This window comes from Marmota flaviventris, chromosome 1 (assembly GCF_047511675.1).
Source record: "Marmota flaviventris isolate mMarFla1 chromosome 1, mMarFla1.hap1, whole genome shotgun sequence".
Classification (NCBI taxonomy): Eukaryota; Metazoa; Chordata; class Mammalia; order Rodentia; family Sciuridae; genus Marmota; species Marmota flaviventris.
Genome location: NC_092498.1, coordinates 161,585,525 through 161,603,062, shown reverse-complemented (window position 1 = coordinate 161,603,062; position 17,538 = coordinate 161,585,525). Strand labels below are relative to the sequence as shown.

Below are 17,538 nucleotides of genomic sequence, written 5' to 3'. Positions count from 1 at the left end.
AGTGGGTCTGAAGAGCTGGTCAGAGGCCTTAGCACATCGGTGACAGTTGGGAGGAGGACGCGTTGCTCGCTTAGAACAACAGGTCAGGAGCGGCGCTGCTCTGCTCTCCCACTGCGCACTTCTTGCTTCCTTCTGAAGAGAAATCCCCCCTGCCAGTGGTGGAGTAGAGGTTTGTTGGGGTTCAGTGCACCCCAGGACCCCTAAGGGCCCAGCTTGCCGTTTCTTCAGACTGCCCTGAGGGCTCGAGGCTGGGCAGGGCGGTTGAGCTGCTCCTGCCTTTGAGCTTCCCCGGTCTGTGCTCTGAACTCTGAACTCTGAAAAAGCTGGAGGGGTGGTGAGGTGGACTCACTGCCTCCTTGGGCTGTTGCTGCTGGAGGGCTGTTGTCACTTGCTCTCAGGAGGAAGACGGAGTCCTTTCTACTGACATGACCTCTGGTTTTGAAAGTCAGTACACAGTGACACGCGTGGCTCAGGGATGAACTGGTGCATGGGCTTGGAGCAGGTGGGAACTTGGGGCAGGTCCAGCCCCCTGGGCCTGGTTCCAGGCACTCTGTGAGATTGGATGGGGGAGTGGTCCTTGTCCCAGCCTGCTGGCCTAGCACAGTTCCCTCCAGGAAGAGCGCTGTTTGAGCAGCTCTTCTTGGCCTCTTACTGCTAATCACCGGGGTACAGTAGGGGTAAGAGGAGGTGGGCTGAGTGTGATCTAAGCCCCTGCACTTTGTGGGGCCTCCGAACAGGGGTGGAAGTGGCCAGTGCCTCTCCTGAGCACAGTCATGGCCCAGGTGGCTACTGGGAGCTCCTGTACCCTCTCTCCATGTGGGACCACTGCTCCACATCCCTAAGAGGGGCTAGGGAGCTAGTGAAGGATTGGTGTTTGGGTTTTTTTTATATTTTCATTTTTTAGTTGTTGATAGACCTTTATTTTATTTATTCATATGTGGTGCTGAGATTCGAACCCAGTGCCTCACACATGCCAGGCAAGTGCGCTACCGCTGAGCCCCAGCCCAGCCCTTGTGTTTGGTGTTTAACCGTGTGAATTGGGAATGCACTTGCATAGCTTTAAAGCAAAAATTGAATATAAGGAAGCATACAGTGAAAAGGCTGTCCCCTCGTCCCCTGCCCTTCTATGTACCACCCAGCCCACAGACCTTTTTTTAGTTTCTTATATACCTTTATAGAGCTGGTTTGTGCAGACAGAAATCAAGACTACTACATATTCCTGCTTTGCTTCTGCTTATCTGAAAGGTCACATCACTGCATAAGAACCTCTTCAGAGGACCTGGTGGCGGTTGTTTGGAGTGAGCCTCCACATCCCCAGCCCTGCGGAAGCCTTTTTCCTTTTTCCAGTATTTGATTCAGGACAACCTAGTCCTGAGGCCCCAGCTTCGTGATCCCCCTGGTGGCCACAAGAACTCACTGCACTCAGCAGATCACAGTGTGTGGGCTTCATTTAGAGCAGAGCTTACCCCTGAGTCACCTGGGGTCCTCTGGGTACAGATTCTGCTCAGGTCCTAGGCCAGGGCCCAGGAACTCGCCGTTCCCAGCACCTCCCTCTCGTAGTGCCAGTCCCTGTCCTGTGGGAGAGCCAGGACTCTCTAGACGGTAGAGTCTGCCCCCTGCCCTGAGGTGGTATGGGGGTGGCTGAAGCATCACAGGTGGCTCTCATGCAGCCCAAATCAAGAAGCTCTGACGTGAGGCCACAGCCGCACTCTGGAGTGGGGTTTAAAGCAGGTGCAAGCACTTGCCCTCGTCAATCCCTGTTTGGGAGAACGTGGTTCTTTGTTGTTGTTGTTGTTGTTTTAATATTTATTTTTTAGTTGTACACAACACCTTTAGTTTGTTTATTTATTTTTATGTGGAGGTGAGGATCGAACCTAGGGCCTCGCACGTGCTAGGCGAGTGCTCTACTGCTGAGCCACAACCCCAGCCCAAGAACATGGTTCTTAAAAGGCACCGGGGAGGCGCTCGGGCCAGCTCCCTGTCTTGGAAATAGAGCGAGGTTGGACTGGGCGAGCGGGAGCCGGTGGAGGTGGCGCTTGCCCTCTAGTCAGGCCCTTCTTTTCTGCTTCCTCGGGTTTTGTGGTTGGGTTTTTAAGAGATGGTTATTGCTGCATTGCCCAGGCTGGCCCACCGTCCTGGCCTCCGGGGATGGCCCCCTCACCGGGCGGGTAACGAGGACCCCAGCTGCATGGCACTGCAACAGGCTTCATTTTGCCACAGGGGCTGCTGAAATTCTGGTGCAATTACATTTAAAAATTGAGCTAAAATAAAAGTGGGGCCTCCCTACCCTGACTGTCTGCCCAGCTCCTACCCAGATGTCACCAACATTACCACACTGTGGCTGAGCCCCCTGAGATCTGGAGGCTGTATCCCGTGGGCAGTGTTTGGCCAGTAGTTACAACCTAGTCGCTGCTGTTAACTGGTGATGTCCTTCCCCCCTCATCTTTCTAGAATTCCCTCTGTGTTTATGCCTTCTGTATTCCAGGTGCTAGGGCTATCATGGCGAGTCAGCTGTGGGTGGCCCCCTCTGCAAAGGAGTTAGCAACTTGCAGTCTCAGAAAGTCTAGGGACAGGTCGGTGCAGGCAAGTCAGCCTGGAGCTCCTGAGAGAGTGGTGCTGAGCCGACCCGAGGGGGCAAGAGTGGGGCACAGAGGGCAGGCACACAGGGTCAGGCCATGATGTCCTCGAAACACGGAGATCTGTGGCTGGGGACGGGAGTTGGCGGTGAAGCTGGGGCGGCAGCACGGGGTGAGGCACGCATCTCGTGTGATTCTAAGAGCCCCAGGAGGGCATCAGAGAATTGGAAGAGGGAAGTGGCAGGCTGGCTGGCTGACTGGTGTGCGGGTGATCAATCCCTCTGCTTGCGGTGGGTTGTCAGGGTCTTTGAGCCTCCATGAGTGGCTGCGGTGAGGTGAGTGTCACACTCTTGCCCTCTCCTTTTTTCAGGAAAATCCCACCAGTGCCCAGTACCACATCACCCGTCTCTGCACGTGTCCCTCACCGGACAAACTCTGTGCCGACGTCACAGTGTGGGATCGGCTACCTTGCCGCAGCCACCGTCTCTGCGTCCCCAGCACTGCTCTCATCCACCTGCATCTCCCCACATAGCAAAGCGGTACCAGCTCATGGAACCACACTAAATGCACAGCCTGCCACTTCCGGGGCGATGGATCCTGTGTGCAGTATGCAATCCAGACAAGTGTCCTCTTCATCCTCGTCCCCTTCCACACCCTCTGGCCTCTCTTCGGTCCCCTCCTCCCCCATGTCCAGGAAACCTCAGAAGTTGAAATCCAGCAAGTCTTTAAGGCCCAAGGAGTCTGCTGGTAACAGCACTGACTGTCACAATGCCAGCAGCGGTACCAGCGGCGGCTCAGGAAAGAAACGCAAAAACAGCTCCCCACTGCTGGTTCACTCTTCTGCCTCCTCCTCCTCCTCCTCCTCTTCTTCTCATTCCATGGAGTCTTTTAGGAAAAACTGTGTGGCTCACTCCGGGCCTCCCTACACGTCAGCAGTGACATCTTCCCACAGCATCGGCCTCAACTGTGTGACAAACAAAGCGCACTCGGCCAGCCTCCGGCACGAGCAGTCAGGGAGGGGTCCCCCCAGCGGGAGCCCCGCAGAGTCCATCAAAAGGATGAGCGTGATGGTCAACAGCGGCGACGCCACGCTCTCCCTGGGCCCCTTCATCCACCAGGCCAGCGAGCTCCCCGTGCATGCCCACGGGGGCTTCCCGCTGGCGCACACTCCGCTGGACAGGCTCATAGGAAAGAAAAGGAAGTGCTCGCCCAGCCCCAGCGCCGTCAGCAGCAGCGGCAGCAGTGGCAAGGCCACCAAGGTCGCCAGACTGCCCACCATGAACAGCGTGCACATGAAGCACACGGGCACCCTCCCCGGGGCCCAAGGACTGACCAACAGCTCCCTCCTGCACCAGGTAGGATGCGCACTGCGGGCCTGGCCCCCAGCTCTCCCTGGGCTCTGCTCCAAAGTCCCCCCAGGGGGCAGGGGTTGCCTGTAGACGAGTCCAGCTTCATGGTGTCATTTTAGAAAGGCAGGAGTCGCTGGCCTCGGAGGCCACAGCAGGCTCCTCTGTAGAACTCCTGCTGCCTGCGGGGGATGCTTCTGAAGGAGGGAGCCACGGGGATGTGCTGCAGAGGGGGCTGAGGAGGGCCTGGAGCCGGGACCCCAAGATCAGGATGGGGAGGGGGCAGGGGCATTTCCTGGAGGGTGTTACTCTGAGGATCGCCTGCATTGGAAGTCACACTGACCTAGAGAGGGATGCTTCAAGACTGGAGAAGAAAGTGCTGGTAATAGTTTTCACCTGGAACAATTTCAGATACTCTGGTTAAATTCCACCACCAATTTTCTCCTTCCTGTTTTAGAGGAAGGCATAAAGCCAGGAGTCAGTGTGGGCATCCCCCATTGCACCTTAACAAAGAGGTGGAGCTGGGTGTCCCTTAGCCGGCCAGGGGTGTCGGGCTCCCAGTGAACCATGTCTCTGTCTCACGCTGTGTCTCGTCTTCTCCCAGTCTCCCATGATGCTGGTTCTCCCGCCCCTCCCCTGCTGTCTCTTCCAGCTGCCTTTGCTCTAACTCCAGCTCATCTCTCATCTTGTTATTTCATCCATCAGGATATCTCCTCACCTTGCTTACGAACAGGAATTTCAGCTGCAGCACCCCAGAGCCCTGACTTAAAATGTGAGGCTCTTCTTTGTTTTTCCTCCTTTCTTCGTCTGCAGAACGTACGACAGGCTAGGACTCTCGTCAGCCAGGCCACGGCGCTCCCCACGGAGCTCCCTGCAGCATGGGGTGGTGGGCAGTGCTGGAGGGTGGGCAAACACCCGGGAACTAAGTAGCTGCTGAAATTGTGGGCTTGGGTCATTTGGCTTTTTGAGTGGGGGTGGAGAGAGCCTCCTGGGCGAGTGAGAATTGCTTTTCCTTCTTATTTGGTGGATCCTCCTCAGTTTATGGTGAGCATCCCTGCACTGGAAACTCCCTAAAGCTGTCCCTCTGGCTGCAGTGTCCCAGTGGGCCCTGGCCCCAGCAGGAGGGCTTGTAGTGTCAGGTGAGAATTCCTGAGCATACTTGGTCTTCATGTGGACGGGGGCCAGGGCTCGGGCAGGGCAGGGGTGCCCACCTCAATGGAGCGGCTGCTCCCAGACCCTCGTTACCAGTTTCAGAGAAATTGCAAATCTGGACTTGTGTAGAAACTTGGCCATTTTTTAAAGCTATATGATCTTTTAAATCTAGCATAGCCCACTGTCTGTTGGCCAAGCTTATGACCTGCCGGTTTATCACCTCTCTGCTCGCCTGGGGGCACCGTGGCACACACCATCTAACTAGGTTCTGCTTGTGGAATCACTCTCCACTGAAGCCTGTGTTGGAGAAGGCTTGCCCTCCGTGCCCAGAGCACTCTTCTCACACTGCAGGAGTCCTAGGGGGCCTGTGTCTAGAGAGCCGAGGATGAGTGAGCCCAAGAAGGGTCACAGCTCCATTCAGTGATCTGCAGGAGGTATCCTGTAGTGTGCTTGAGAGGCTCAGAGGGACCCGTGACCCCACAGTGCTTTAAAGATTGCCACTCCTAGAAAAGTAGACCCTCAAGTTGCTGTCCCTGGAGGAGCTGACGTCAGGACGGTGCCCAGCTGCCTGAAGTCCTCTGAGAAGGGCTGAGGCGGGCAGTGCTGGGAGCCTCTGGGATGCTCCATGGCTGCTCACGGCTGCTCCCAGGCCTCAGGCAGCCCTGGGAAGGCAGAGGCCCCCTGCCCCTGCCTGAGTATGGCATGCCGCAGATGTGTGCTGGCCCGCAGGTGTGCTGGCCTCTGCAGCCTTGTTCTGCTCTCGGGTAACCCGGAATGCCTTCACGGGCACAGAATCAGAAAATAAAACCAAAGGCAAACATGGAACCTTTCTTCAGGCTGGAAGCCCAGGCCTGTGTCTCTTGTAGCCGGTTTCCTGAAAGGAGACCTTGAGAATGGTCAGGCCCAGGGACAGCGAAGGCTCCTGGAAGCTAAGGCCAGGCTCTGTAGCTCGCCACCCCAGCCTCCTGCAGTCAGTGGAACACTAGTGACGCATGGCCTTTGGAATGTTCTAGTGTAGGATAAAGGGGGCACAGAGTCCAAACGCACACTCATCTCTCGTTTCCCCACCCCTCTGTTCTGAAAGCCAAAGGCACGACCCTGACAACTGAAAACAGCACAGGGAGGAACAATCCGGACACTTTTGAAGACAAGTTACACCTCCACGCAGCACTCTGGACTCCGCGATGCCTTTGAGTCTCTTCCCGACCTCCTGTGGGCCCAGGGGAGCCCGCCAGGCCCATGTTTGACGAGGACTTCCCTGAAGCTGTGTCTGTAGCAGTGAGTACTCTTAAAGGACACTGGATCGAGTTCAGCCACCGGATTGCTTTTATCAGTGTTAAAGTGGTCTGGACTGCTTGCTACAAATCTGTGAGAAGTTTTTTGTTTTGTTTTGTTCTGACTTGCAGTATATCATGGAGCCACTCTTGGAGTAGATTGGCTGGGCAAAAGAATGTTTTGGCAAGAGCGTTACTGTAGACTTTCCTCCCTCCTCCCTCTCCCTGCCAGTTCCTCTTCTCCCCCACCCCCCAGCACCGTCTTCTGTAGGTCACCCTCCAGCAGGTAGGCGCCTCCCTGGGGCCCGGAGGCCTTCCAGGAGGGAGGGCTGTACCCCAGCAGCCTCTGCAGAAAGAAAGCTGGCTTTAGATTTCCACAGCAGTGTTCCAGGACTAGAGGGCAGATGTTGGCACAAAGCGTCATGACACAGTGACCCAGCCTGTTGCAAGTCATTTAGGATAAGAAGCTGTCCGAGGTTTTGGACTTACAAAATGGTTTCAAGTCATTGATGCCCTGACAGCCAGCATAACCATATTGGAGGCTTACTTTTCATGGTACAAAAGCAATTCTGTGTGATTTAAAGAAAAGAAAAAGAAAATACAAACTAGTTTTGATAATGGAAAACCAAATTGAGGGTGGGGCTGGGAAAGGTAAAATAAAAATAGGGGGAGAAAAATCATCTTTTTCCAAGATTTCCAAAGAGATGCAGTTTTTTTATCTTTAAGTTTTCATGTTAAACAGTACTTCAGGTTGGGTTGATGGTCCTACCCAGTCTTTTTTTTTAAGAATTGCCTTTTTAAAGTGATATCATTAGGATGTACTTCCGAGGGGTTGCCCCCCTTTATCTCTGTGGATACTGTCCTGGGACTAAGTGTAAGTTTCTGCATCCAGTGCTCCTGGCATCGCGTGTGTCCCCTCTCCCGTAGGACCACTAAAGATGTTTACTTGGATGCAAGTGGGGTGGGGTGGGGAGCAGATCCTGAGGTGGGTGGACGTCGACAGTGTGCACTCAGGCCCATGCAGGGTCCCCGTGGGGCACGCCTTCTTCCTCAGGGTGACTGCTGTCGTCTTCCTGAGCTGTGGAGCCCTCTGAGGAGTTTCCTGTAGTATCCACCCCGAAGCTTGATACAGTGGAGCAGCTTGGCTCACGAGGGGAGTGAGCTGGGCCTTTATCTGGCGATGCCACACCACAGTCCTGAACTGAGGACCAGGCCTCCTGCCTCAGAGAACAGAGTGGCCGAACACAGGGTAACGTCTCCTCGGCCCTGATCGTCACCCTGATGGGGCCCAGGCAGAGCCAGTCAGTGCGTCCTTTTTTTCCCTCAAATTCTTGGGTGACCAACTTCAGTTTCAGGGAATTTCAAGTCAACAACAGGTAGAATGAATAAATACTTGGTTACCAGCCTAATAATGTGAATTGCTACAGAATTATTCTTATTATGTAAGAAAACAAAGACTTTATGCAGATACTTTAGCTATAAATTGATGTAAAATATTGATTTTTTTTTTTTTTTTAAGAAAGGGGAGAACAGTTCTTGTTCACTTATTATGCAATCAGTAAATGTTTTTAAAATGATACTATAGGAGAGCTAGTGAGGAGAAACGCACGGGCCAGTTTGGTGTAGTTGGGAGAAATCAGTCTGCTTGTTCCATCCCAGTGTGGGAGGGAGAGAAGGAGAGAGGGCATCAGAAGGTATCTAGTCAGTTCCCTGGTGACAAGTGCAATGGGGTATGGGTAGAATTTATTTTCAGAGCCAAGGGGACTTGATGGTTATAAATTAAGTTGCTTTTAGCAATGGAATTTATAGACAGATCATGTTGTTCCGAAAGATGTGAATAGGATCCACGATAGCAAGTTGATTCAGAATATTGTAGATACTTAGATTAGTGAGTGTTGACAATTTGATTTCTTAGACTGAGATTTGAATTGAATTTCACTATGTCTCCCGGTAACACACATAGCATCGGGATTAGGAAATTAGCCATTTGGGATTCTGCCTGCCACAAACAGACCTATTCTAAACAGTGCTATTAAATTTTAGACTGTTCAAATATTTTATTTTCTCCAACAACTACTTTTTATTATGAAAAACAATTAAGACCATTTAAAACACGGGAGTACAAGTATTTTTTTTAATTAAATTAACTCGCAAAAACCAAATTTGCAGTGGTTGGGATGTTTCTAGACAGACTTTGGTATCAATTTAAAACCAAGATAATTTTTATATTCTTTCCAATAGAATTTCATGACAACTTCTGCAGTTTTCTTAACCTTCAAAAAAAAAAAAAAAAGTGCTGCAATGATGAACAAAGAATTATACAAAACCTACTTTTGTATCTTTATTTTGGGATTTCTCGTTCTATTATAAATATGGAAGTATCCCTATTTCAGAAGACATATTTTGTTAAAAATGAATTGTACATATTTAAATATGTATTTTTGCACAGGTCTTTTTTTCTGATATCCTGTTTTGGTACAATTGAGATCATCTAGTATTTATTTATTAATTAATAAAGTAAATACCTTTTTATAATTTGAAGTGGTTCACTGCCAAGCCAATAGTTCTAGAACCTGCCTCCTTTACAGTTTAAGGGATGCCTCTGTTCTGTGAAAGTCTTTGTCCCTTTAATGTCTCGGGAGTGGATTCATACAGATGAAGTGGGCATTGCTCTCCCTAGTTGCCTGATTTCCCAACAAGACTACACGTAACTAAGTGACACACTGCTTTTCTTTTGTTCGTGTTTTGTGTGCGCGAGTGTGTGAATGTGCGTGCGTGAGTGTGTGCGTGTGTGTGCCTGTGTGTGTAGACACTCTGAGCACATATGTGTTATTAGTATGTGATGTGGTTTAAAACTAATGGAAAAAACTGAAAGTGCCTGAACCCTAGTTTTAAGCTTAGACAGATTCTCTTTAAAAAGACTTGAATGTTCAGTTGAACTTTGGAGTTTGCTTTTTCCACCTAAATATTGTTTCTAAAATTTTAGGGGAAGAGTCGAAAACCACCAATGCTGGTAATTTTATAAGGTATTTTAAAACTAAGACCTTTGGGGTCACAGTAATTCAACTGGTGATGGATTGCCCAGTGGCACCCAGGGTTACAGATCTTTGTCAGCCAGCAAACTTACATGACGTGTCCGTTTTGTTATTCACTCATGAAATACAGAGTTTAAAATAGAATATTTAAAATATTTTGTATTCCAAAAATATAATACAAAGAAGTACCTCTGAAAACATTGAAAAAAATGTATAATTTGAAAAATGTAACTTATAAAGGCAGCTGTCTTCCTGCAAGAGTTCTGTTGCCAAGGAATTTCTTAATGTCTCTCATTCTGTCCTGGGTGGGGGGGAAGTCGGGCTTTGAAAAATGATTGTTAAAAAAAAGTTTCATTGTTTAGCAGAAAATAATCATTTTTACATTTTGTGCAAAACATTTTACATTTTCAGATCATTTAAATGAGCACTACATACTGTCAGTGTGAATGTAGGGCCTTGAAAGCGTTTTGCTTTTTTTTTTTTTTTTTGAGCTTGGTTATAAAAGCAATCTCCTGTGTTAAAATGTGTGAATAGTTTGATAATTTGTACACATAATCAAGAGCATCTCAGCTGGACTTTGTTGGCTGCTGTATAGAACATGAACAAATGTCAAGGGATAGAAAATTACTTTGGATATTTAAAAGAGAAGAAATATATAGTCTATTTGTTTTGTAACAAGTTTCTGTAAATAAAATAATTTATACTATTTATAAGAAAAAGTTGTGCTTTGCTTTATGAGAAATTAGTTTGTGGAACAAACATGTTACTAAACGGGCAATAAAATTAGGACTTCTCAATAAATGAGGTTGGCTGCATGAAATGTTTTACATGTTTCTGCCTCGTGATCCTGAACTCTTTCGGTCCAGTCTGGCTTCTCTTCCATGTTGGCATCTCACACCTCGGGGAGGGCCTGCGCTGGGCCTCCCTCCTGCACTGGCCCAGGACTTGTGAGGCCGTAGGGTGTTTCCAGCCCCGGGCACAGAGCTTTGCCTTGGATAAGTCAGTTGTAGTGTAAACAGTGGGCACACTGCATTCTGGCCCCGCAGGTTTTTGAGAGAAACAGGGCGGGGTGGGGGGGGGTGATACTGGAGAAACGAATTCTGTTTATACTTTAAATTTTATAATATGGAGTCACTTGGGGTTCGAGTGTTTTGAAATCCAGAGCTGGTCTCTTCTCTGCTTTCACATACTTCCCTTATTGGCAAGACGAGCATACTTGAGCATTCAGAGAATAACATAATCTTTCTAAAATCTGGTCAGTTTGCCCATTGCAAATAAATCACTCTAATAAATTTTTAAAGTGTGTTGTTGCTTAAAGTAAGGGGGCAACTGCTTTATGTAATGGGAAAAAACATATGCAGACCTTACATGAAAGAATCAGGCTGGCTTCAAACCCCACGGCCCCGTGGACTTCCCAGTTCCTCTAGATGAACCAGGGACTCAGTCCAACCTGAGGACGTCCCTGTGGATGCCTCCTTTCACTTCGGGTGTCAGATTTTCCAGGAGAAGATCCAACCTCTTAGTCTCTTACCATTTGTCCTTTCTTTCCCTTTCAGGTGACCTGTCCCTGGATCCCAAAAGACCAGCTAGATTTTCCAAGGAAGTTGGGGGCAGCATTTTAGGATGGTGGCATGTGGGACCTCACCCACAGAAAAACAGGGTAAGGTCCTTCTTGGCAGAGGAAGCAAACAGGATGAAGTGAGGAAGAAATGTGGGAGAATAATAACTCTGTAGGAAACTTGCTAGACGGCAGAGGTTGAGGGGATCGGAGAAGGTAGGGGCAGGCACATCTGTACTGGAGACGGGGGGAAGACAGAGGTGAACAGAAATCTCTTCCCATATTTCTGATGTTTTCATTCTCTTGCCTCAAACATCAGTTTTTACTCCCCCTTTGAAGGCCTCATCACAAAGCTTTCCCATAAGCTGTGTGCAGTGGTGTACCTCTAGTCCTAGCTCCTCAAGAGGCTGAGGCAGGAGGACCACTTGAGCCCATGAATTCAAGACAGCCTGGGCAAAATAGTGAGACCCTGCCTCAAAAAAATAAAAATAATCTGGGTGCAGTGGTGCACACCTATAATCTCAGCATCTCAGGAGGCTGAGGCAGGAGAATCGCAAGTTCTAGGCCAGCCTCAGCAAAAGCGAGGCCCTAAGCAACTCCGTGAGACCCTGTCTCTAAATAAAATACAAAATAGGGCTGGGGATGGGGCTCTGTGGTCGAGTGCCCCTGAGTTTAATTCCCAGTACTCAAAAATAAAAAACTAAGCTCCCGTTAAATCAAGCCTAATGGGTCCTCTTCTGTTCTCCTCTTCCTCCTCCTCCTCCTCTTCAGCTGCCATTCTCCTAAGAAACTCTTGATCCTGTTTCTAATGGTAGTTAAACCTATCTTCGACCTGGTAAGGCTGTAATTATTGGCACTTGCTATCCTCATTTTCCATGACCCAAGCCGGCACTATCAGAGTCCCTCAGGAGGTGGAGGGGAGGGTAAGACTGTCAGCCACAGGAGTCTTCAAGGGAAGGGAAGAATCAAGTGCTTATGATTTAATACTTTTTATTAAACTCTCCATCACACAGGGCCTCCAGCAAAACTGTGCAAGACAGGATGAACAAATGAGATCCTTGGAACAAAAACAGGTCACAGAGCTGTTGTAATAATCCAGGTGAGAGCTCCGGAGTTTACAGACTGGCTCTGGAAACCTTTTTAAAGGAGGAGCCAACAGGCCTTGAGGTCTGGTTACGTTGAACATTAACAGGAAGAGTGAGTTTAAGGTTTCCACCTGGGCCAGACTGGTGGATGAGCTTCAAGTACAATGTGTGACATGGTCACAGAGAATAAGACAGACATATGGCCTTAAGCTACCAGCGAGAAATTCAGGTTAATTTAGAACCTATGTGGCCGTCTGGGGTGCTGGGTGCACTCTCTCCCTTCAGCAAAGAATTGAAGAACAGACACAGAGACAGCAAGCGAGAAGTGGGTATATTGCAAAGATGACAGAGAGACAGGACTTCTCCTGACAGAGGGGCCCTCGAGCTGGGAGTCTGGTGGGGAGTTCTGGCCTGTTCCTTTTATGGTCTCTGGAATGTCCTCCTTCCCTTAGCTCCGCCCCCGTCCATGCTCTTCTGTTATTGATTGGTACCTTCTCTGTCCAGGCTTCTGTTTTGGTTTTTCTATTGGGTCCCCCACTTAGGAACACAAGTACGGAAGTGTCTGTCTGATTGGGTCCCCGCTTGAGTCCACGAGCACTTTGGTCCAGCAGGAAGCTGACCTCATCAGAAGACCCTCTCCGTGCTCCTCTGTTCTGGCCCCGCCCCGACCTCCTCACTCGCCATCTTACCCTGGCCGCCTCAGCCCTTCTGCAGCTCCCTCACCTGGTTGGCTGTGGAGTGTGGATGCAGCTCAGGAGGGAGGTCGAGCTGTAAGACGTAGATTTGTTTTTCACGTATAGGTAGATGGTGAGTGAGGCCATAGAGGGGATGGTTTACCTGGAGAAGGTGCTCATTACTCTATCTGACTTATTGAAGTAATGCTTACCTCTGGTCCTTACTCTGCTAAATACCGTGCCTAGCATTTCACAGTCTCAGCCCTTCCAGGACAGGTGTTCCGACCCACCCACACTGAGGAGAAACTAAGGTGTCGGGCCTGAGGTCTCATGGCTGGTAGGCAGAAGAGCCAGGGGATGAATTCAGGACAGAGGTCTTTTTTTTTTTTTTGGTCACACTCCAAGAATCAAATGGAAGAAGTTGACGGGGACCCTGACAGATGCACAGGCACATCACATTCCATTTCTAGAATTTCACAGACTTGAAGCCCACCCTCCATCAAGCATGATGATGCTGTGCTTCATCCTGGCTCAGAGAGAAAAGACCCAGGATGAAACACAGCATCAACACCACAGAGCCAAGAGTCAGAGGGGAGACAGGGACTGGAGAGACCAAGATGGTTCAGAGAGACAGAGAAACGCAGGCCAGGTACAGTGGTGCACATCTGTAACCTCAGTGGCTTGGGAGGCTGAGCCAGAAGGATTGCAAGTTGAAGGACAGCCTCAGCAACTTAGATCCTAAATCAAAATGAAAACTAAAAAAGGGCTGGGGGTGTAGCTCAGTGGTAAAGCACCCCGGGTTCAATCCCCAATACCAAAAGAAAAGAAAAAAGGAAACATAAGTTTAGAAAGTTGACACCACTAAAATCATCAACCCATTTAGGTAACAGGTGTTTGGGGTTTTTCTCTTCTGCTGCTTTCTCCAGGACCCTGAGAATGGAGGGTGTTGGTTGGATGGGAGAAGTTAGGAGCTTGGGCTGGAGAATGGAGGGTGGAGAGAGGGAGGCAGGGACCCGAGGGTGGAGAGAAAGGGAGGGACCGGCCGCTGGGTCTTGGGGGAAGGGAACTGGAGGCCCCCTGCGGAACCTCGGCAGGCCCTCTCAAGACCCTGCTTCCGGCTCGGCTCGTTAAGTTGTAGGGTGGTTCTTCCAAGGAACCCATGGTTAAACAAGCTCAGGGGTTTGTTCAGCGTGAGTCTGTGTTCACATCAATATGGCCAGCAACTAAGGGCTGACGCGCAGGGTGGGAGCCAGGGACCCGTATCAAGGTGGCTTAGTTCTTTGGGGAATAGGCCAGAAGACAGGAATAGCTAGAAGAATCTAGAGGAATCCCAGGCTTCATTTCCAAAATCACATCTGGACACAGGTGCCTGTGGTCCCTAAGGGAAACCATGGGAGTGGTTGGAAGCGGCCTGGAGGAGGACCTGCAGTTAGGGCTCAGAAGGGTGGCCCGGGCTGTGGTCTGGGGTGTCCACTTCAAAGTCCTTGGGCTGTGAGGAAGGCTGAGCCTGCCCTCGAGCCTGGAATGAACTGGGGCAGCGAGTCGGAGGTGTGTGCTGGAGGACAGTGTAAGCAGGTCCAAAGAGAAGGTGTACAGTGGCCAGGGACCAGCAAGCAGTGGGTTTCACCCTGACCCCATATTTCTGAGGCATGTGTGAAAGCACAGCTTCTGATCCAGAGGGGGCCGGGAGAAGCAGAGTCCTTAGAAATCATGCGTAGTTTGTCAGCACAGCTCTCTGGTAAGGTCTGACAAGGAGGGCAGTGTGGTTGTCAGGGCACCACCTACTGGCAGTTGGGCTAAATGTCACTTCCCCCAGGGAAGCCCAGGAGGGGAAGGCCGATGGAGTCTCTGCTGTAATGAAGGTCAGTCATTCACTAGCAAATTGTTCATTTTTCTTTTTTTTTTTTTCTTTTTGGTAGTTAGATGATGGACAGTGGGCCTTATTTTGTTTACTTTTATGTAGTGCTAAGGAAACTATGCCACTGAGCCATATAGCCCCCATTTTATTTCTTAAACCCAATCCTGACAGGGACAGTTATGTCATTACAAGAGATTTCTCAATGACTGACAGAGGGTCACCCTCCTCCTTGACCATGTCCCTCAAGGCTACAATGGCTTGGACTAAACCACTGCAAATTCTCATAGCACGCGTGTCCTCGGGAACACAGCAACGCGCGCCTGTGGTCTTATGGCTTGGAAAGGAAAACCAGTGGCTGTTGAAGCTCTCCAGTTTCCAGACAGGGACTGACTCACCCCCCCATCACCGGTTGTCAGGGTGGGAGCTTGCTAACAGCTGTGAGTGTGTGCAGCATTGGGAAGGTGAGGAAGGGGGACGGGGCAGAGAAGTAGGAGCCGTTCATCATCATCTTCAAAAAAAAAAAAGGTTCATAGCACCAACAGAGTTACTATCAGTTGATTTGTTAATGACCAGTAAGCTTCTATTATCAATTTAATGTTCAGTCAGGTTGCTGAGAACTAAATGTGTTCACTCATTATCCTAAGTGATTGCAGGTGCTCAGGGATCAAATTGTAGACACCCGTTTAGCCATTTGGGTCAGGTAGAAATTCGTGCAGATGCTGAACAAAGTTCATTTTTGGACTGTATATTCCTAGAAGTTTGTTAATGTGTTAAAAATTAATCTAAAGGGGCCAGGGTTGTGGTTCAGTGGTAGAGTGCTCGCCTGGCACTTATGAGGCACTGGGTTCAATCCTCAGCACCACAGAAAAATAAAGTTATTGTGTCCACCTATAACTTAAAAAATACATATTTAAAAAATTAAACTAAAGCTGTTATTTCTGATATAGATGGCCATCTGGACTGGTAGATTTGGTGGATAAACCACATTTTATTAAGGTGAGAGAAACTAGCATTATTGCCTTAAAAAATAATCACACAGTTCATCCCCCTGATTGGATTTCATAATGACTACACCCAGGGTTGATAGAAGTGGTGAGATCAAGCTTCCAACTTCAAAAGAAAATACTCACCAATATTAAAAAGGAACTAAGTATGATTGTGCTAGCTTTGTGTCACAGTGCAGATCAAACTATCATTTGATGGTAATCTCATTTCCATATGGTGAGGTGCCCTTTTTGTCTAAAACCAGAAAATTAGGACTTTGATAAAACAAGCTACAAAACTTGAAGCTACCAGAGGTGAGATGCAGGTTAAGAATTCTTTGGCTAGAGTCTCCAAGCCAGCAGATGCTGGGGCTGCCGACCTTCACCTTCAAGTGCACAGTATGAGGAGCAGGGCAGGGTGGCAAGCTCCAGTGCCACCAGGGGCCAGACGGGGGTCCCGTCTGTGGCTCCCAGGCAGGTAGAGGGGCCTGCTGGAGAGCATGCTCCCATCACACTCAGCTGTAGGGAGTACAGGTCCACAGTGAGCCTCATCTACCCATTTTTCCAGAGAAACTGGAAATAGTTTTTTAACTCACTTAGATGGTGGCCATAAACGTTTGTTGTTTTTTTGTTTTGCACTTCTGTGACATCAGGAAGCTGCGCCTCTGCCTCCAGGTTTTCGGGGAAAGCACAACCATGGACCTGACATTGTCTGGACAGGCAGCACTGTTTAAATGAACTGGCTGAAGGCAGAAAAGCAAGGTTGGAAGTCCCCATGCTATGTCGTCTCCCCTTCTGAGCAAACCCAAGTTGGTTAACAACATCAATTTGGTGGTCTTTCTATACCCAAGTCTGTCACACTGGCATAGATGACCCTATTCAGTCATCTACTAATGTCCCAGTGGCTTTATCTTTTACTTTGTATTGTCTGAGGTCACCTAAGCAAGCCTTGACTGAGCCTGATCGGGGCCCATTTGACAGGCACAGGTGAAGCACCTCCCTGCTCAGCGCCGTGTGGGCTGGGCCTAGAGAGAGGCAGTTTCTCCCAATCTCACAGCCTCACTTAAAATTAGAGTTGTTTGGGGCTGGGGATGTGGCTCAAGTGGTAACGTGCTCTCCTGGCATGCACGGGGGCACTGGGTTCGATCCTCAGCACCACATAAAAATAAAATAAAGATGTGTCCACCGAAAACTAAAAATAAATATCAAAAAAAGATTCTCTCTCTTAAAAAAAAAAAAAAATGAGAGCTGTTTGGTCCCAATTTTATTTTCACCTCCAAATCAGTATTCTGAGGTATAGCTGGGTGCCACTGAGACCTGTAATGGAGAGAGAAACTCCTGAACGGTGGGTGACAAGGGCTGCAATTCTGCACTAAAACCTTGATGAGCACAGAGAATATTCTTCAGAACGTTAGCAGTGGTCATCTCTGTAGGGGACCATTTCAAAGCAGTTCCACTTTGCTTGAATTTCTTTTGAAATGAGCATATATTACTTTTCATGACGGAAACACTCCCTCCCCCAGGGGCACTATCTGCTTCCTTGGTCCCCAGGCTCGGAGTTCTCAGTGTCCATCCCCCATGGGGAGGAAGTACAACTTTGTCCCTTTCCGCATCTCCCTCCTGTCATTCTCACCTACTAATTTTAGGCAGATGGGCTAAAATGGTAAAAGGAAAAAGAAAACCAAGCACATTTTAAGCAAGGAAGGAGGAGAACAGACGTTCTGGCCACTTTCCTCTAAGGCCACAGGGACTCTCAGCAGAAAAGCCACAGTTGCTGTATGATCACATCAGGCTGTGTCCTTTCACTAGAGGGAGTTGAGGGAAAGACTATTTTTAAAAAACTGGCAATTTGATCTTATTTTCCTTCTAGCATGAACTGTAAGGAGTCAGTTGGCTAAAAAGTAGAATTCTGCTCATTTTATTTATTTGCAGTACTGGGGAGTGAACGGTAGGCAAGTGCTCTACCACTGAGCTACATCCTGGGTGCTTTTTGAGAC

At 49.1% G+C, this 17,538-nt stretch overlaps 1 protein-coding gene across 3 annotated transcripts in view; it reads left to right on the top strand.

Annotated features, from left to right (window-relative positions):
* The window catches only part of Atxn7 (ataxin 7), a 149,013-nt gene that overhangs the window by 124,516 nt on the left and 6,959 nt on the right, over window positions 1-17,538 (top strand). Inside the window, exons 11-15 of one of the 3 annotated variants that reach the window (XM_071618508.1) lie at window positions 2,947-3,931; window positions 4,628-4,694; window positions 6,159-7,724; window positions 10,940-11,043; window positions 11,955-12,040. In XM_071618508.1, coding sequence (XP_071474609.1) covers window positions 2,947-3,931; window positions 4,628-4,694; window positions 6,159-6,268 — 1,162 coding nt within the window. In that variant the 3' untranslated portion in view covers window positions 6,269-7,724; window positions 10,940-11,043; window positions 11,955-12,040. Of the gene's footprint in view, window positions 1-2,946; window positions 3,932-4,627; window positions 4,695-6,158; window positions 10,204-10,939; window positions 11,044-11,954; window positions 12,041-17,538 lie in introns of those variants that run through there. The other 2 variants (XM_027954523.2, XM_071618523.1) reach the window with 2 other exon arrangements.